Raw genomic sequence first — 18874 nt, 5'->3', positions numbered from 1 at the left:
TATCAGGATGGCCAAAAAAGGAAACCGCTGGCGAGGGCCAGGCTGACCACAACTCCAAGCTGACTGCTTGACACATGCGCAAGGCTAGACTTGACTCGGCAGTGCCCGCCGGACCACTACTCTCTCGGATCTGTGTCATCATCCATCTCTCAAGGGCCCTTGGAGCAATCCACACCAAATTGTCCCCCAAAACCAGAAGAAGAACTTTGCAGAGGACACATGAGAAAGCTACGTGACGCAAAATGGGAGTCGTAATTGGATGTACACACGCCCGTCTCGTCCGGCGGGGGACAGACGCTACTGCATACGTAACGCATATGGCCTGGTACTTAAGGGCGCCTGTCAGATGTTTGTCGGAACACGCTCACGTAGTCTTCACTTTCCTGACACTCTTACTTTTACTGTGGAAAACAAGAGTGGTATTTCACTGATTTTTTTGTTTCTATACTCTGGCCCAAACGTTTGGGAATACCTTGTCTTCGATCTGATATTTCCAACAGCACTGTTGACCAGCTTGTTATCGTTTTCGAAGGCACATGATAACACGGCTTACAATATCATCTCTCTCTTGACCCGTCGTTTTCTCCTCGGCATACATACAGCTTTCACACGAAAGCTACCATGGCCCCCTCGGCAGTCGCCGAGTTTCCTTCCACAACCCACGATGGCCAAGTCCTTGAGCGCCTGTCAGATGCCGTCGATGATGTAAATTACATCAAGTATGACTCCGAGGCCAAGTTTGACGGTGGCAAGGACAGGACTCAGTTCCGTCAGTACGAAGAAGCTTGCGACCGAGTCAAGAACTTCTATCGAGAGCAGCACGAGAAGCAGACTGTTGCATATAATCTCGCTGCTCGCAACCGCTTCAACAGCGCTGCCCGCGTTCGGCCCGAAATGACCGTCTGGCAGGCCATCGAAAAGCTAAACACTCTGATGGATGAGTCCGACCCCGACACCGCCCTCTCTCAGATTGACCATCTTCTCCAGTCTGCAGAGGCTATTCGTCGCGACGGCAAGCCCCGTTGGATGCAGCTGACCGGTCTGATCCATGACCTGGGCAAGGTGATGCTTTGCTTCCCCGAGCTTGAGACCCAGGGACAGTGGGACGTGGTCGGAGATACGTTTCCCGTCGGCTGTGCTTTCGACAAGCGCATCATTTTGCCCGAGACTTTTGGAGCTAATCCAGATACCAAGGATCCCATCTACAAAACCAAGTTCGGCATCTACGCTCCTGGGTGCGGCCTCGACAACATCATGCTCAGCTGGGGCCACGATGAATATCTCTACCACGTGGTCCAGGATCAGTCTACTTTGCCCGAAGAGGCTCTCGCCATGATACGCTATCACTCCTTCTATCCATGGCACAGAGAGGGTGCCTACCGTGAGCTCATGTGCAAGAAGGACCATGCGATGCTCAAGGCTGTGCAAGCCTTCAATCCCTATGATCTTTACAGCAAGAGCGACGACGTCCCTTCTGTTGAAGAGCTTAAGCCTTACTACATGGACTTGATTGATGAGTTCTTCCCTCAAAAGATCATAAAGTGGTAGAAGATCACTACACAACAACGAGCTGAAAGAAAGAGGCGATTCAGCATTCGAGTTCCATCGTCTTTATCCCACAGGTTCACAGCGGACACTGAGACCAGCACAGACGATTCTTCATGTAGCGAGCGACAATATTGAGCCCGTACGTCCACGTATTGGTAAGGACTGGCCTTACGGGTTGGTGCGTATAGGCGCTACTAGTATCGACTGTAAACTTGAGGAAAAGAAGAGAAAGAAACTGTCCCTCCTTGCTATCATCGTGTAACTTTATACCCGGCTTCTTCCGGTGTGCACCAGAAGAGGTCCCGACACGGCCCCGGAACGGGGCCCGCGTGCAACACCATGGACCTGAGTTATCAGCTCAAGTCCACAACATCATTAACATGTATCTCGAGTGGTGGTTCCTCAAGATTTGGGAACATCGAATTGAATCAAGACGCAGCCATCCGGCAAATTATCTTCATCTTGATGTTCCGCTCTGGAAAATAGCCGGCAATTAATTTCCGATTTGGGAAGTAAAATAATTGGCCCAAGAAACACACCGGCACATCACCAAGTACACCATGATATGTTGTAACATGCTCAGTTTATAATTGTCGGGAGAAAGGTCTAGTCGGAAAGATATATGGCTATCGCATGCGATACTGAACCACGTTACATTAGGCCAGTGCGAGCGTTTTTATGGGCGGGCATGTCTTTCTCATGACAGTATACTTGGGCATTACAAAAGAACCCGTCACAGACTGGAATCGCTGCAGAAGCTCAACTGCGGCGACGGCTACATCAAGCTAATTATCAGGTGACATTGGATACAAGCACAAGGCCCACGAGGCTGGTATCTCTCCTATTAGCAGTCACTATCCTTTCAAGCACCACGGCATATCACGCCAAGAGAGTTGTTTAGAGTATGCGCCCGGTTCCTCGAGTTCAATTGATACAAACACTGTCCCGAAACGCGGGCATGTAGCAGAGGCCGGCGCTGTGCTATCTTGATTGCCTCACCTCTGTCACACCAAAAAACGGGCGTGGCCACGCCACATTAGTTGGTGTACTTAATGCCCCCCTATATACTGCGACAACCTCCAAGTTCCAACCCAGTCGTGGGGCCTACCTCACGTGATGCAACCTTGCACGTCTGGCGGCCAGTCTCCCCCCATTTGTAGGTCCTTGCCCCGCTGACCGGTCGTGTTTTAGGGAGTCCTTGAGCAACTCTTAGCTTCCTGTGCAAGCTGCGGGCCACATTACACTGTCGTCACCAGGGAGTCAGGGACCATCCGATGCGACGCTGATCGCTCCCAGCTTCATCCTCGCCACCACGACGATTTGCTGCCGCACCAGCCTATCGACGATTTTCGTACTTTCGTCTTGGTCTGCACTTGGGAGCTGCTGCCAGCAGGCCCGACCCTTTGCCTATTCACAATACCCAAAGGAACCCCCACTGTGTTGGACGTAGCTTGATCATGACGACGTCCGCACCTCCAGAGGACCAGGCTCGCCTGCTTGAGGATGCCTTGGTAGCTGTGCGGCAACAGACATCCCTCATGCGCAAATGTCTCGATACTCCTGGAAAGCTCATGGATGCCCTAAAATGCTGGTGCGTTGGTTATTTTCACTCGTTGCCAACTGGCTGAACTGGAGCTAACTGACCTGTTCTATGCACCAGCTCTACCTTGGTCTCGGAGCTTCGCACGAGTAGTCTCGGCCCAAAGCAATATTACGAATTGTACATGGCTGTCTTTGACGCCTTGCGCTATCTATCAGTCCACCTCCGAGAAAGCCACCCGGTCAACCATCTCGCCGATCTATACGAATTGGTTCAATATGCCGGCAATATTATTCCCAGACTATATCTCATGATCACGGTCGGCACGGCATACATGTCCATTGAAGATGCGCCGGTCAAGGAGTTGATGAAGGATATGATGGACATGAGCCGCGGCGTTCAGCACCCAATTCGTGGTCTGTTTTTGCGATACTATCTCTCTGGCCAAGTACGCGATTACTTACCGACTTCCGACAGTGAAGGTCCGGAGGGGAACCTAGGCGACTCCATCAACTTTATTCTGACTAACTTTGTGGAAATGAACAAGTTATGGGTACGCCTTCAGCATCAAGGCCACTCAAGAGAGCGAGAGCAGCGCATTCGAGAACGAAAGGAACTACAACTGCTCGTGGGAAGCAACATTGTGCGATTGAGTCAGCTGGTCGATCTTGAGACATACAAAACCAGCATACTCGGGCCTCTATTGGAACAAGTGGTTCAGTGCCGCGATGTACTTGCTCAAGAATATCTTCTTGAGGTCATCACGCAAGTCTTTCCGGACGAGTTCCACCTCCACACTCTCGACCAATTTCTCGGTGCTGTGTCACGCTTGAACCCTCACGTTGATGTCAAAGCCATTGTTATCGGACTCATGGACCGTCTGTCCGAGTATGCCGACCGTGAAGGATCAAAGGATAAAAGGCCAGAGCAAGACAAGATTGAAGCAGACGCTCTGGCCTCGCTTTTGGAGAAGGCTAGGCTTCTGAAGGATGCACACCCGACTTCCGAAGCCGTCTCGAAGGCGACTACCAGCACGCAGGAGGATGACGATACCCCCAAGCATAGCGAAGGTGGCGCAACTGCTGAAGATGGGGCGAGTACCTTCGCTGGGTCGACAGCACCGTCAACGGCTGAAACAGAGACCACAGCCGTTAATGGTCAAGACTCGACCGGCGCCAACGTTCAGCTCTACGAAGTTTTCTTCACTCAGGTCAAAAATCTGGTGGAAGCGCAGCGTTTACCCATCCAAGATATTATTGCGTTACTAGTTTCTCTTTGTAATCTCGCCCTGAACAACTATCCCGACCGACTGGATTATGTAGACCAGATCCTTGCGTATGCCGCGCAAAAGACTAGGGAGAATATCAACAATGCCGACTTACATTCGCCCGGAGCTCAGCAAAGCCTCTTGGCTCTACTACAAGCACCGTTAACACGATACGTGTCTATATTCACGGCCCTTTCCCTTCCAACTTACGTCCCTCTCTTTCAGTGCCAATCGTATCCCACGCGCCGTGCTGTGGCTGGTGGAATCATCCGAACGCTTCTGAAGGATCAGCCAAAGATCACCAAGGCTGAACAACTAGAAAATGTCTTGGAGATCATGTCCGTTCTTATCAAGGAGGGGTCTCAAGCGCCGCAAGGCTATCCCGTTGCCTCACAGCGTCGTCCAGTGGAAACGGACGAGACCATGGAGGAGCAAGGTTGGCTGGCTCGGATGGTTCATTTGCTACAAGCGGAACACAACGACATTCAATTTAAATTGTTACAAATGACGCGCAAGGCATACGGCGAGGGCAACGATCGTATCCGAACCACTACGCCTCCACTAATAACCGCCTGCATTAAGCTTGCCAGAAGATTCAAGGCCAGGGAGCACTTTGATGACAATTGGGAGTCTCAGAGCAATGCTTTGTACAAGTTCATTCATTCAGTTCTGAGCACTCTTTATACTCGGGTAAATGGGCCTGGCATTGCTGAGCTGTCTCTTCGTCTATTCTGTAGCGCTGGACAAACAGCTGATATGACGGGCTTCGAGGAGGTGGCATATGAGTTCTACGCCCAGGCATTCACAATCTATGAGGAAGCAGTGTCGGACTCCAAGGCTCAATTCCAGGCAGTCTGTGTTATCGCCTCGTCCCTCCATCAAACACGCAACTTCGGCAAGGAGAACTACGACACACTTATAACCAAATGCGCGCAGCATGGTAGCAAATTGTTGCGGAAGCCTGATCAATGCCGGGCTGTTTACCTTGCAAGCCATCTGTGGTGGGCTACTCCAATCGCATCGAATGGCGAATCGGAAGAAACAGAGGTAGTAATGACTTCATGCTGGATGTTCCATTCACATTGTACTCTATCAGATGCTGACTACGGGGACAGCTGTACCGCGATGGCAAGAGAGTCCTGGAATGTTTACAACGGGCTCTTCGTGTAGCGGATTCGTGCATGGAAACTGCAGCCTCTATTGAGCTCTTTGTGGAGATTCTAGACAGATACGTCTACTATTTTGATCAACGGAATGAATCGGTAAGAGGTCCCAGCGAATAATCCATGTGGCCAAAGCCGTTGTGGTGAAAGGAGGCTGACATGTATGCTTGCACTAGGTGACGACCAAGTATCTCAATGGCTTAATCGAGCTCATCCACTCAAATCTGGCAGGAAACCAGCAGGACTCGGGCTCCATCGAGACAAGTAAGAAGCATTTCCACCAAGCCCTGGAGAATATCAGGAGCAGACAGTACGAGGGAGTGGTCCTTTACCCAAGCTGAAGAATTAAAAAAAAAAAAAACGGCACCGAAGTCGTGGAAATGGTGGGACTGAAAATGGAGGGCGTGTAGAGAGGCATTCGGCTGTAGAGAAAGGTGCATGAGACACAATGTACTTTCCATGAATGCATATGTATAACTTTTTCTCTTGCTTCATTCCCTATCCGCATGTGTGCGCTTTTTTTTTTTTCCTGCCCCTTCACCACACGTGGTTATTTGGTGTTTGTTGGCTGGTAGTCAAAGGCCAGTCCGCCATCAACCGTGGCTAGCTGAAGATGCACACAATGGAGGAGATGGCAGATGAGAGCCAATTTACACGGCAGGGCTAGCCGCTTCTAAAGATGCCGCTCCTGAACATGCCGCTCCTAAAGATACCGCTCCTAAAGATGCCGCCTCCTAAAGATGCCTTGCGTCAAACTGGATGTCGGGGACTCAAGTATCCATGGATACCCACTCACACCACTTGACCAGGGGCATTGCAGCCTTGGCATATTCCATTCCGGTCGCATTCTCCGTACAATGACTAACAAGAGGCTCGCCGTATCCATTGGTCACGCTCGAGGGTTCTCGTTGCTGAGACCAGTGACGCGACACCACACACACTCCCGCCGAGGATTGAACTAGCAACACGACTGTCACTCAACACTGCCACTACGGCCTGGCATCCAAGGTGCGCCAACCAGATCGGCCCAAGTAAACCCTCCGACTACATCACCACCACGCCTCTCCTCAACATCAAGGCCATCACTCTGCGGCAGCCTCTCAAGCTGGCCACCCTGGCTTTCAGCTTCATCGCTTACAATGAAATATCGTTAGACGCCTCTTTATCCCAAATAGCGTCGCATCCTTCGTGTTTTGTTCCTTGTTTGCGCTCATTACAATCCCGCTGTTACCGACGCAGCGAATCCCGTGCCGACCGACACATATTACCTAGACAGTTGTGCCCGTCGCACCTTGGGATCCCATCCCGCCCGCCGACTACCAGAATAGACTTCGTTTGGTTCCGACGGTACTGCATGGCAGAGTGCTTTCGATTTGCTGCTCACCATACACTGCGCACCTTGCTGCGTCTCCTCCATAATGCCTTCCGATGAAAAGATCCCATTCTTCAATCCGAGCCCTCCGCCCTATGATGAGACCATGGCCAACGGAAGCCGTCGTGACTATGCCCGGGTCCCTTCCAGGTTCTCGACAGAAAATCGCGACGCTGACGAAACCGAACACCAATCCCTCCTGCGACTGCCGGAGACGTCTGCTGGACCATCAAGACAACCGCCCCGCGGATATCGACCGCCCACGGTAGAGACTGACGATGAGTCCAGTCTTTTCGGTAGCGACAGCGAACTTGATGACGATGAGGAAGCCGCTCAGATACGCCGAGAAATGCAGGAGATGGAAGTTGAAGAGCCCTCCACAACACGAGGCTCAGTATGGAGCAAGAGAATAGGTTTCTCCTTGTCACTGCCCAAGTGGAAATGGTCCTGGAGGCCAAGATTACCGAGATTCCGCATCCAACTTCCTTCACGTGCCACCGAACCAGCCAGGAACGAGAACGAGACCAGACCCGAAACGAATCGACGGCAATGGCCACAGATGAATTCCATGACGTGGATCATAGTCTTTGCCCGGCTCGTCGCACTGCTAATCGTGCTTGGCTTCGTCTACTTTCTATTTGCCACCGGGTTCTTCAGTGGCTCCTCCACTCGTCTCCCAGGGGGGCTACGCTTTGACCCGGAAGACCTCAAGGCCTTCATACAGTCTAACGTGGATCCAATGCGCATGCGGGCTTCGGTCTTGCACTACTCACATTATGCCCACATCGCTGGTACCGAAGGAGATTATGCGATGGCCATGGATGTCGAGAGCATGTTCCAACGTGCCGGTCTCGAGTCAGTACAACTTGACGAATATTACGTTTATGCCAATTATCCGCGGAAAGACGGCCGGGCTGTGCAAATCATGGATGTCGATGGCAAGACTGCTAAGTGGACCGCAAGGTTGGATGAGGAAGAGCGCGGAGGAGAAACATCTGGTCGGCAGACATACGCCTTTCACGCCCATTCAAAGTCTGGCGACGTCAAGGGCCCTTTAATATATGCGAATTATGGTTCTCGCGACGACTTCCAAACACTCAAGGATAAAGCAATAAATACAAAAGGAGCCATTGCCCTTGTGCGACAGATGGGTACCCAGAAAGACGTGGCTCTGAAGGTGAAGGCAGCAGAGCTTGCTGGATTCGCTGGCTGCTTAGTCTATAGTGATCCAGCCGAAAACGGGTTTGTCAAAGGTGATGTTGCGCCCAAGGGTCGATGGTTGCCCGAGGATGGTGTTCAACGGGGTTCTGTAACCCTAAAGAACATGGGAGTTGGGGATGTTTTAACGCCCGGCTGGGAGAGCAAGAAGGAAAAGCAGAGAATGGCTATCGAGGAGGCGCCAGGTCTAGTGAAGATCCCCAGCCTGCCGCTTGCTTGGAGAGACGCCAAGGTTCTGCTGCAACACTTAAAGGGCCATGGACAAAAGGTTCCTGAGGGCTGGAAAGGTGATGTCCCAGAGGTGGATGAGTGGTGGACAGGCGATCATTCCTCACCAATTGTTCGTTTGCAAAATGAGCAGGATGAGATTGAAAAGCAGCCTATATGGAATGTCTACGGCAAAATCTTGGGTATGGAGCAGACGTCAAACTCCATCATCCTTGGCAACCATCGTGACTCCATGGCGTTTGGTGCTACCCGACCTCACTCTGGAACTGCGGTTATGATTGAACTGGCTCGTATCTTTGGTAGCCTGTTGAGCAGGGGCTGGCGTCCCTTGCGTACGATTGAGTTCATGTCTTGGGATGCGGCGGAATACAACATGATTGGGTCCACCGAATACGTCGAAAAGAACCTGGACGCATTGCGACAGAATGCCTACGCCTACATCAATTTAGATGCCGCAATCACGGGTACCCAATTCACAGCCGCAGGGTCCCCGCCGCTGGAAAGAGCACTCATTCGAGCCTTGGGACGTATCGTGGACCCTCACAAGAACGAGACTCTCAAATTCCTATGGGATAGCCGCAAAGCTAAGCTAGAGGGCCTTGGAGGCGGTGGGGACTACGTTCCGTTCCAGGATATAGCCGGTACAAGCTCCATTGATGTCAGATTCGAGGGAGAGCCGGTGCCGTTCAGCTCAAGCTATGAAAACTTCAACTTGGTTGAACAAGTCATAGATCCGGGTTTTGTTTACCACGGACTCATGGGTCAGGTTGTGGGGCTGTTGCTTCTTGACCTGGCTGACAGAGCCATCATGCCCTTTGACATGGTTGGTTATGCCAGAAGCCTCAATCATTGGATTCATGACTTGGAACAGTGGGCGAACAAGCAGGAGGGTGCCAAGGACGGCGCCTCAAATATACCGTTCCAAGAGCTCAAGGATGCCGTCGAGTTAGTCAAGAACAACGCCGATGAGTTTGAGAAATGGGAATTAGAGTGGGACCGCTCGATTCTCAGCGGCGGCGGGTACGAAGCAAGCAGTCTCGGGGCTCAGCGGATGCATTACAATGACCGGATGGCTGCTTTTGAAGCCTCGCTCCTAGATTTAGAACTCGGTGGTGGTGTAAGCATCCCACTTTCGTTCTTTACTATGAGACTATACTGACTTTTGAATAGATTCCAAATCGTACTCAGTTCAAGCACGTCGTGTTTGGTCCCCAGCTGTGGTCATCTTATGACGTATCTTTCTTCCCTGCTATTCGCGACACAGTAGAGGCAGGCGACTGGGAACTCGCGAGACTTATCGCAACAAAGATCGCAGCCTTGTTACGGCAGGCTGCAACCATTTTACAGATGTGAGGCTTATTATTGCCTTGAATCGGCCATTCGAACAGTGTATGGCTCTAACTAGATGTTTGGATTGGCTGAAATTGTGGTCCTCCCTATTATATCATTCTTCCTCCTGTATTTGAACACAAGTTCTTTGGTCATGGGTCAAGCGAAGAGTTTCAGCTTGCGTGCACATTTGCGGAGAGACTTTGTTTCTGGACGACAAAGTGGGCGTCTTCTCCTGTTTGGTTGTAAATATGGGGGTGATAGGCATTGCATGGAGTTGGGATCTGCCTATACGAAAATGGAGTCGTTTAGTCCCTTTTTCTTGACACGTCAAATGGTCATTATTATGTTTCTTCTTTGTGTTGGAATACATTACCGAGATAAACGTATATTGCTTGCGCTTTGACGCCGAATCTGATGTCTCTCCTGGTACGAATTACCAGGACGCAGGGACGCGAACAGATCTTCATCAGGTCCAGGGTGCAGGATGGGCAATATAGTACGTTTTACACAACATAACAACGGCGTATACTTTGTGTAAGTATTACATAGTATGATAACGGTGTATACTTTGTGATGGTTAAAATAAGTTGTAAATGATTCCGTGGAAACCACAAGTCATCTCTCCGATTTTCCCATGTGGCTACTGCGCGCCACCCGCCTTGCCAGCATGGTAGTCCGCAACAGACACAAGGTTGCCAACAATGTCGTATTTGCCGCAAAACGTCTCCTCCCAGCCCTGCAAAGCCTCCATCTCACTGGGTCCGAGACCGTCCAGCGTGTCCAGCGGGCCGTCCAGGTCCTCCGTCAGCATATCCGTGTCGAAGCTGTGGCAGGCCAGACCACGACTGGCATCGCGGCCGGCGAAGTTGGAGTACGGGCCGCCAGGGCCGTAGAAGCTGCGCCCGTTACTGACGTCGAATACGCGGCCGCGGACGGCAAAGAAGATGGGCTTGTCGTTTTCGCCGTTGAACGGCAGCAGCGTCCGTGGGGTGTAGGTGCGGAAGACCTTTGGCGGTGGGCCTCGGGGGATCGGGTCCGTCGTGTTTGAGCGTGAGAGGGTCGACAGCGCCGTGTAGACGAGAACGCTCAGGAGGATGAGGTTGAGGGGCGTGACCGCCGTTGTGGTGCTGCGTCACAGGTGTCAGTTGGCTGTTGGTGGTTCTGGATGCCGCAGATCTATATCCGGCGCAGATTCCCAGGGTGCAATTGAGGAGGATCGGAGGATATGAAAGAAAAGGCTGTGGTGGAAAGGCTGTGCGGATGGGCGAGGGAACAGAGGAGATGGGAGGAGAATGTCGCACCTGGCGGCTTCTTTTGCAGCCTCTTGGACTACACGATGTCCGACGTAATCCATCTTATTGGGATGCTTCCCCGAGCAGATTTCGAGGGTATCTGGTAAGGGATACCTCGTGTCTGTATGACCAAGGTATACAAACGAATTTGCTACTAGCACGTATGTTGCCTCGGATGGTGTAGTTGCCGAAAGTGTCGAATGTGGTCTCAACGGGCGGGATGATGCAGCATCTCATCATTGGATTCGCCTGGGCCCCCGCCGTCAGCCGATGGATTCTTAGTAACTCATTTCGGAGTAGTGAGTCCACCACCCACCCTCCTTTCAGGACCTGTGTAAAGCATGAGACCATCTGTCGCCGTACATGCGTCACAATATTAGGCAGTAGCAATTTCGATTAGATGGCGCATGAATCGTTTTACAATTTTTTTCCGTGCTCATATGTTTTGTCAGCCAGGAATTTTGCAACAAGCGACTATATGTTAAACTCTTCAACCCTTGGCGGCACCAGCCTTGATGAGTAGGATATCACCATCCTCTACGACATACTCCTTCCCTTTGGTCATCATCTTTCCTTTCGCCTTTACCTCGCTTTCATCGCCGAGCTCCTTCAATGTATCAAAGTTGTAAACGATAGCCTGGATAAAGGTCTTCTCAAAATCTGTGTGGATGACACCAGCAGCTTGTGGTGCTTTCGTGCCAGTGCGGATAGTCCATTGACGGACCTCATCTGCGCCAGATGTGAAGAAACTACCCAGCTGAAGCGTCTTGCGCATCTGCGTGATGATCTTGGGGAGCGCGGACTCGGCCCCAACATTCTTTTGTTCCTCCCTGGACTCCTCCTCAGTCTCATAGCGCGTCAAGCGCTCTTCATAACACACAGAGATGGGAATAATTGGATCACCAGTGGCATGTTCTTTGACCCACTCGACAATCTTTGGGAGATGCTTATTCTTCTTGCGGACATAGTCCTTTTCGGACAGATTCACGAGATAGACCACGGGTTTGGCCGTCAATAGAAACAGAGGGTTGATAACCTCAACCTGACAGAACAATTAGTAAAGTGGCTTCTACCATAGAAATTCGCAGAAGTGTAGAAAATATAGTCAGACTTCTATCAGAGTAGTTTTTATCTCACAATGCACTCTAGCGTTATTTGGTGAGGCATTCGACGAGCTGGGATTAGATCAGGCCAATTGGCCTTTTGTCATCATGAGAAGCAGGGGTTAAAGGTTTGAATAAAGACGTTGCGGTGAAGGGAAAGATACATAGCAAACAACTTTGTAGTTCTTACCTCTTTAGGACCCCAGACACCTTTACGGACATCCTTGCCATCTTGCAGCCAGGCCAATATCTTCTCAATGATATCTTGTTCCAGCTTAGCCTTCTTGAGCTCCAGGCTTTGGCCGCCCATGCGGGTCTTCTTCTTCTGGTTCTCCAGCGCCTTCTCGACAAACTCAATGTCTTTGAGTCTCAGCTCCTCGCTGATAATATCCAAGTCTCGGGTGGGATTAACGTCACCCTCGATATGAATAATTTCAGCATCATCGAAGCATCGAACAACCTGGAAAATGGCGTCTACGGCGCGAATGTGCGACAAGAAAGCATTTCCGAGACCAGCTCCGGTGGATGAGCCGCGCGTGAGTCCAGCAATATCATACACCGTCAAGTTGGCAGGAACCTGTGACTTGGGCTTATATTTCTCGCATAGCCAGTCAAATCTTGCGTCGGGCACAATGACACGAGCTTCTTCAGGATCAATCGTGGCATAGGGGAAGTTCTTTCAAGCTGTCAGCACCCCGGATCAAGGGCGAAGAACGAGGGGCCTCATACAGCTGGGTTGCCAAGGTTGCATTTTGTGATGGCCTGAAACAATGTGGATTTGCCGACATTCGCAAGACCAACCTATTCACAAATGGTTAGTAGTCGAGTGACTGGCGAATGGCAGTTCCAAAGCCGTGCCAAGGAGAGGTGCTCTAACAATTCCACTCTTCAAGTTATTCCCAGGTCGGCCAAGGAGAATTTTCTCCTCCTGGACAACCTTCTTGGGAGGCATCTTGCTTCTAGACCTAGCGTAGAACCGACAGGGTACAATGATAGAAACGCGCCGGGCGATTGGAGCTAGTTCAAAAGCTGCAGTCCTAGCTGCGCAGGTGTGAAAAGTTGGTACAACAAAAGAGAAGGCAAAGGGAGAGATGATGAGGCGCGTCGTGACGAATGGCGTGGCTTCGAGGAGCCTCTGCCATCAATTCACACTGGTGTAGAAAAGTAGAGCGACAGGCGCCTGCTCAAGTAGGATACGATGCCCGTACTGGGGAGTCGTAAGGCGAGGAGTGGGAGAAGCAGAGGACAGGATTGGAAAATTGCGATGAAGGAAATTTGAAAAGCTACCCCACCACACAACATTCTTGACCCTCTCCATGGAAAAACACTCGCCCCGGTGTCTGCCCCATGCCCCTGGATCCGCTGATAGACGGGTACTTTTAGCCCCGCTGCTGAAGCTGCTGTCTTTTCAGCGCTGAAGTTGAATATGTCATCTCCGGACTCGGCTGCGAAATCGCACATTGCGCCGCACTGTATTCTACTCCTGTGTCAGCCGCCACCACATAAGCTGTTCAGGTAGTGAGCACTACCGCCATTTCCACTCACAAAGGCGACCTGCCTCCATCCTTGCCGAATCGTGCCTCGTTGCTGTCAAGAAGTCAGCAAGTCTCTACTGTCCATGTTCCAGCCGATCTGCTACTACTGTCAGAGAGTGTGACGCTGCACAGAAGCATCGAGTGGTAATCAAAAGTACAACAACTTATCGTGGGGCTGTAGCTGTGGCAAGATATCTTGACCCTCTAAAGCTCGACGACGGCCTTCTTTATAACATGTCTGCACCTCGAAATAGTACAGGTCAATCTGGGAGCAGACATAGATCGACATTGTCCTTGCAAAAGACAGAGATCACAATCCACGTTTACGACCTGCTACCGGTTCGTACTCACCCCGAGCGTGAATCGCCCTAGCCATCGCGCTACATTGTTTGTCTATTGCAGTTACTAACACGCCTTCACTTTGATAAACAGCCAGGTAGACTCTCGTCAGTTCTCTGGACTGTTGGTGCGTCGTTGCTTCATTCCGGCGTGGTTGTCAACGGTAAAGAATATGCGTACGGTGGCCATGATAAGCGCGACGTAACTGGTGTTTACTGGACCAAGCCCAAGACCGAACCTCCCGGTGGCACGTTTCGATGCGAAATACTCCAGGGGTTTACCCTTGCCACTCAGGATGAGATTGACGTTGCATTACGCGCTGCGTCGGACGAGTTTCTCGGTACTTCATACAATTTGCTGACAAAGAACTGCAATCACTTCACATCGTACCTTTGTCAAAAATTGACTGGCAACTCTGGTCCGGCCTGGCTCAACAGGGCTGCGAATATCGGTGTCGCTCTGCCTTGCGTAGTACCTCGAGAATGGATTGAACCACCTGAATACGAAACAGCCGACGGCGAGTTATTGGATGACGATGAGGAGGTTGCTGATGAGTCTTCGCGTATGCTTTCTAGGTCCGGGCCACTTTTCTTATCCGAAAGGGAAAATATCAGCGAAGAGTGGGATAGTGAGGAAGAGAGACAGAGAGGTGGAAGCGGGAAAGGGAAACGAGTAGTACGAGACTCCTCTGGACGCAGCCTTCCGGCAGCAGAACGAGCTCCGCGATAGCTACGGCCTGTCGCTTTATCTCCTTGGTAAGTTGATTCGGCACGGCGTTCTGGTCACAGCAAGATACCATATGTGTTGGCTTTGTGTTGTACGGCAGAGCAAAAGTGGTTGACCTGGTGTTACTGAACCACACTCGGATTTATCAGAATATACTATTACGGTACCCAGAACTCGAGGGCGCATTCATTGCCTAAGGCCAATATATTAGCACTGAAGGATATTGAGAGACTTGATTCTAAGACAGTCAAGCCAAATGTATATTAAGATGCTATCGCAATCCTTCTATAAACATAGCTTGTGCAATAATATAGTACAGTCTGTCATTGGTGACATGCCAGGCAACCAAAAAACCAACCCCCGGCACCAGTTGATGCATCAGTGATACTCTTACAGTCGTCTTGGTTTCTTGCTTCTGGTACCACCAAATTTTATGCGAGTAGAATCCGCGACCCGGACTATCTTCTCTCGCAAGACTTTGCCTTCCGGACTCATCAAGACCTTCATAGCTGCCTCCCGACCCTGGCCAAAGCCTCGCAACACCAACTCCAATCTTTGAATCTTCATTGGCCAACCGGTATGAATAAGACGCTCTAGAACATATTTTGTGAGGGAGTATGCCGAGTCGAAAGTTCCGCGTCGAGATTTTCGATAGCCAATATTTCCACAAGACATGGAGATGATCGGCTCGCGATTCGGCTTTGTGCAGGTAATGTGCGTGTTATGCTTGTGGGAGTAGACGTGAAAATGAAAAGGCTCTTGAGCATTGTCTCTGCGTTGCCCAGACTCGAGCGTCTGTCCGGAGAGCGCACTTGTGTCGAGTTTTGACCTGTTGTTTAGAACATCAAATACCATGCTTTGCGAGAGGTCGCTCATAGTATTTGGTATCGCCTGATTTCGCGAGGACGATGGACTGTTAAAAACACTGTGTAGAAGGTTTTCGGTTTTGGGCCGTGCCTGCACTCGTTTAGGTGCATCCGCATTTGAATCGTTCCATCGTGTCGCCGATTGAGATAAAGTTCGTGATGGTAGGGAAATGTATTTTGGGGTGAAGGCGTATATATGTCGACATGATGACAGTTTGGACAGGTGATTTTTCAATGACCGACTCATTTTGCCCGCGTGGTATTCGGGGACCGAGGCAATGGCTTCAAAGACGCGGGCCTCCCCAATAATCGCGAAGTTGTTCTCCTGCAATATATGTATAGGAACCCACGAAGATCTCGCATAGAGCTTTTCGGCCAGAAACGTGGCTTGCCGTGGTTTCGCCGACGCTCCGACCGCCACTGTCCTGCAGGCAAGATCGCGGAAACCAAAAATTCCTCCCGCCCCTCCCCCATTGCTCTTCTGCAACCCTTCTTGTCCTCTAAGACGCATTCTGTGGGCTTCTTCGCACACATTTTTCCACAGCATGAACTCCTTTGCTCGAAGAGTAATTGAATCTGAAAATGGCCTATTCCGGACATCTATTCAAATTACCAATTTGTCTGGCAGATCTCCTGCTTATAGGACGCTAGCCTCTCATCTTTCTCAGGCTTCACAACTCAGTACATCGAGTGCGAATCAGAGAATATCTACTACGAGTGCTTCCCCTTCTCCCCTTCGATCTCAGTTTCTTCCTAGCAACATTCGAATTACCCCAATCACCATTTCGCGGTTCCGACGGTTCCACGTGAGCAGAAGAACTTCGCAAGATGAGAAGCCTAAAAAAGACCCGGCCCAACCCGCTTCAAACGACGCCGACGTCAATAAATCTCAAACGAAAAACAAACCCGATGGAGAACAATCAGAGAAAGCAGAGGCTGGCGATGAAAAGTCTGAGAGCAAGGAAGACGGGAAAGAAAAGAAGGAAGATTTGCCTCCGCCGCCCCCTCACGGCGACAAGACTCCTTGGCAGGTATTCATGGAAACTATGAACACCGAATTCCAAGCATCTAAAGAATGGAATGAGTCAACAAAGCAGATCGGCGCCGCTGCCCATCAGTTTACTGAGAGCGAATCTGTTCGTCGAGCTCGTGAGGCTTACGAAAAGTCAACTGGTGCCATTTCATCCACCACCGCCAAGGCTGTTAAATCCACCGCTGGGGCAATTGGGAAGGGTGCAGCTTGGACCTGGGATACCTCGGTAATGAAGGGTGTCCGAAAGGCGGCCAACGTCACAGGCGATGCTATGGACAAAGCCACCAAACCTATTCGTGACACGGAAGCTTACCGAAATGTAAAGAATGTTATCGACGACGGGAGCTCGTCTAGATATGGTGGATGGGTGGAGAAGGAAGAGCGCAGGAAGAAGCGGGCAATGATGGAGCAGCAGAGTAGCACCTCTTCACAAGTCATGGAAGAAGATTCAAAGTACGCAGCCCACACACTGACTTTCTATCTCTACGCTTTTGGAATACTGACATGTCAATGGAAAACAGCGCCGGGACTAACATCACGCTCCACAAAGACGCCGCTTGGAAGGAGGCTTGGAGGGATTTTCGAGACACCAACAAATTCGTCCAGGGAATTTTTACCATGAAGGGCCGGTATGAAGAATCTGAGAATCCGCTGATATCGACTGCTCGAAGCATTACCGACCGCATTGGAGGATTTTTTGCGGAGAATGAGACTGCCTTGGTAATTAAGAAGTTCCGATCCATGGATCCCGCCTTCCAAATCGAACCCTTTCTGCAAGAACTTCGAGAATATATCCTCCCAGAAGTTTTGGATGCGTATGTCAAGGGTGATACGGAAACATTGAAGCTCTGGCTGTCTGCAGCACAATTTTCAGTCTATGAGGCCTTGACTAAGCAGTATCTGCAAGCGGGCATGAAGTCTGATGGTCGTATCCTTGATATTCGAAACGTGGACATTCTCCGAGCCCGGATGCTTGATCCTGGGGAGGTGCCAGTGTTTATCATCACCTGCCGTACCCAAGAGGTCCATGTGTACCGCAATGCAAAGTCCAATGAGCTTGCGGCTGGGATGGAAGATAAAGTACAGCTGGTTACTTACGCTATTGGCATTACTCGGATTCCGGAAGACGTCTACAATCCTGAAACCCGGGGATGGCGTTTGATCGAAATGCAAAAGAGTGGACGAGAGTGGCATTAAAACGGAATGTGCAGTCATTGCAGCGGATCCGGCCCAAGTCTTGTTTCGATTCTTGACACTGGGGATGGATTATGCAAATTTTCATGTCTCATCTTGTATATTATTTTTTTGCTGCCTACGCGCAACATCTCAGGTCTTTGTAATGCCCTGGGGAGAGGGAGGGAATCGACAACAGCGTGGAATGGGGGTATCTGGTCCAAATGGCACCGAGCAAAAGCGGTGGCCACGACGAAAGTGAAGGTCATGGAAGGATAATGCAAGGGCAAAACAACACCGCTCTATTAGTCTTGCCTGAGTGTAAGACGTGTATACATGTATGACTAGGTATAGAAGGGTAGTCGGCATAGAGAGGACACTTCCGTATATCCAACGACAAACGATAGAACAGAAAATATATCACATATTCAGTGGGTTGCATGTTGGGCAAGTAGTCGATATAGAAAATACCGGGATCCAGAGTGTTGCATACACGGTTTATACGCACAAGGCAGCGATTAGCAAAAACAGGGCTTTCGGGTTTCATTCTCAAATAGCACGCATGCTCGCTAGCGTAGACGGAGATGGTAGCAGGTTGAGCGTGTGCGTCTGAACGGACGGTAGTCCCATTGCAAAGGCCATCCCGTCTGTGTGTCGGCATCTTGCCAGAAGTGGACGGGCTTGTTGGCGGTTGTGCTTGACTCGGCCATGTCGATCATATCGTAGTTGGGTGAGGAGCACTTCGAAGCTCAGAAAAAAAGTGTTGGGGCAGTGCTTTTAAAATCGCCGGGCTTCCTCCATCCGGAAATGGAATGGGCAGCCAATGCTTCTCTTGCAAGTCGGCGGGTGGTACTTGGGTTTGAGTGGTATCAATACGTTGGATATTCCTCAATTTATATTTATACACTTTACTTAGACGTACTCGAGTACCGCTGCGGTGGTTATTCATGGGTTACAAGTGCCCGAAACCAACTCTCGTTGTGAAGCTTACCCTGCGTCTTGACCTCGTGCAAATGCGGGGAGCCACGGGCCTTGACCACTCCGCCTCATCCGCATCCGCATCTGCATTATGAGTCAGAAACCTGCCCCGATACAAAGGTCATCCTTCCTAGGTCTCTTCACTCATCCAAGTCCCCATC

The 18874-nt window shown here is 50.6% G+C and overlaps 6 protein-coding genes across 6 annotated transcripts; 5 read left to right on the top strand and 1 right to left on the bottom strand.

Moving 5' to 3' along the window:
* Nucleotides 1-621: 621 nt before the first annotated feature.
* Nucleotides 622-1548, top strand: MAM_03754 (myo-inositol oxygenase; the record flags this gene model as incomplete). Its single annotated transcript, XM_040822553.1, has 1 exon — nt 622-1548. The coding sequence occupies one exon, from the start codon at nt 622-624 to the stop codon at nt 1546-1548; it is 927 nt and encodes a 308-aa protein (XP_040679696.1).
* Nucleotides 1549-3086: 1538 nt separating this feature from the next.
* MAM_03753 (Vacuolar protein sorting-associated protein 35) lies at nt 3087-5859 on the top strand (the record flags this gene model as incomplete). Its single annotated transcript, XM_040822552.1, has 4 exons — nt 3087-3139; nt 3209-5402; nt 5471-5617; nt 5695-5859. 4 exons carry the CDS (start codon nt 3087-3089, stop codon nt 5857-5859), a joined length of 2559 nt encoding a protein of 852 aa, XP_040679695.1.
* Nucleotides 5860-6936: 1077 nt separating this feature from the next.
* On the top strand, nt 6937-9689 carry MAM_03752 (Transferrin receptor-like, dimerization domain protein; the record flags this gene model as incomplete). The annotated part of the gene is made up of 2 exons (XM_040822551.1): nt 6937-9453; nt 9507-9689. 2 exons carry the CDS (start codon nt 6937-6939, stop codon nt 9687-9689), a joined length of 2700 nt encoding a protein of 899 aa, XP_040679694.1.
* A 619-nt stretch (nt 9690-10308) lies between these two features.
* On the bottom strand, nt 10309-13015 carry MAM_03751 (GTP-binding protein YchF; the record flags this gene model as incomplete). Its single annotated transcript, XM_040822550.1, has 5 exons — nt 10309-10795; nt 11509-12002; nt 12254-12739; nt 12793-12864; nt 12941-13015. 5 exons carry the CDS (start codon nt 13013-13015, stop codon nt 10309-10311), a joined length of 1614 nt encoding a protein of 537 aa, XP_040679693.1.
* Nucleotides 13016-13832: 817 nt separating this feature from the next.
* On the top strand, nt 13833-14860 carry MAM_03750 (UPF0326 protein hag1; the record flags this gene model as incomplete). Its single annotated transcript, XM_040822549.1, has 4 exons — nt 13833-13937; nt 14031-14499; nt 14636-14692; nt 14835-14860. 4 exons carry the CDS (start codon nt 13833-13835, stop codon nt 14858-14860), a joined length of 657 nt encoding a protein of 218 aa, XP_040679692.1.
* Nucleotides 14861-16074: 1214 nt separating this feature from the next.
* On the top strand, nt 16075-17759 carry MAM_03749 (mitochondrial inner membrane translocase subunit TIM44; the record flags this gene model as incomplete). The annotated part of the gene is made up of 2 exons (XM_040822548.1): nt 16075-17015; nt 17084-17759. The coding sequence occupies 2 exons, from the start codon at nt 16075-16077 to the stop codon at nt 17757-17759; spliced, it is 1617 nt and encodes a 538-aa protein (XP_040679691.1).
* Between the last annotated feature and the right edge of the window lie 1115 nt (nt 17760-18874).

This window comes from Metarhizium album, assembly GCF_000804445.1.
Source record: "Metarhizium album ARSEF 1941 chromosome Unknown scaffold_7, whole genome shotgun sequence".
In the NCBI taxonomy this organism is placed as follows: Eukaryota; Fungi; Ascomycota; class Sordariomycetes; order Hypocreales; family Clavicipitaceae; genus Metarhizium; species Metarhizium album.
Note: the sequence above shows the minus strand (reverse complement) of the source record. Positions and strands in the feature narration are given on the sequence as shown.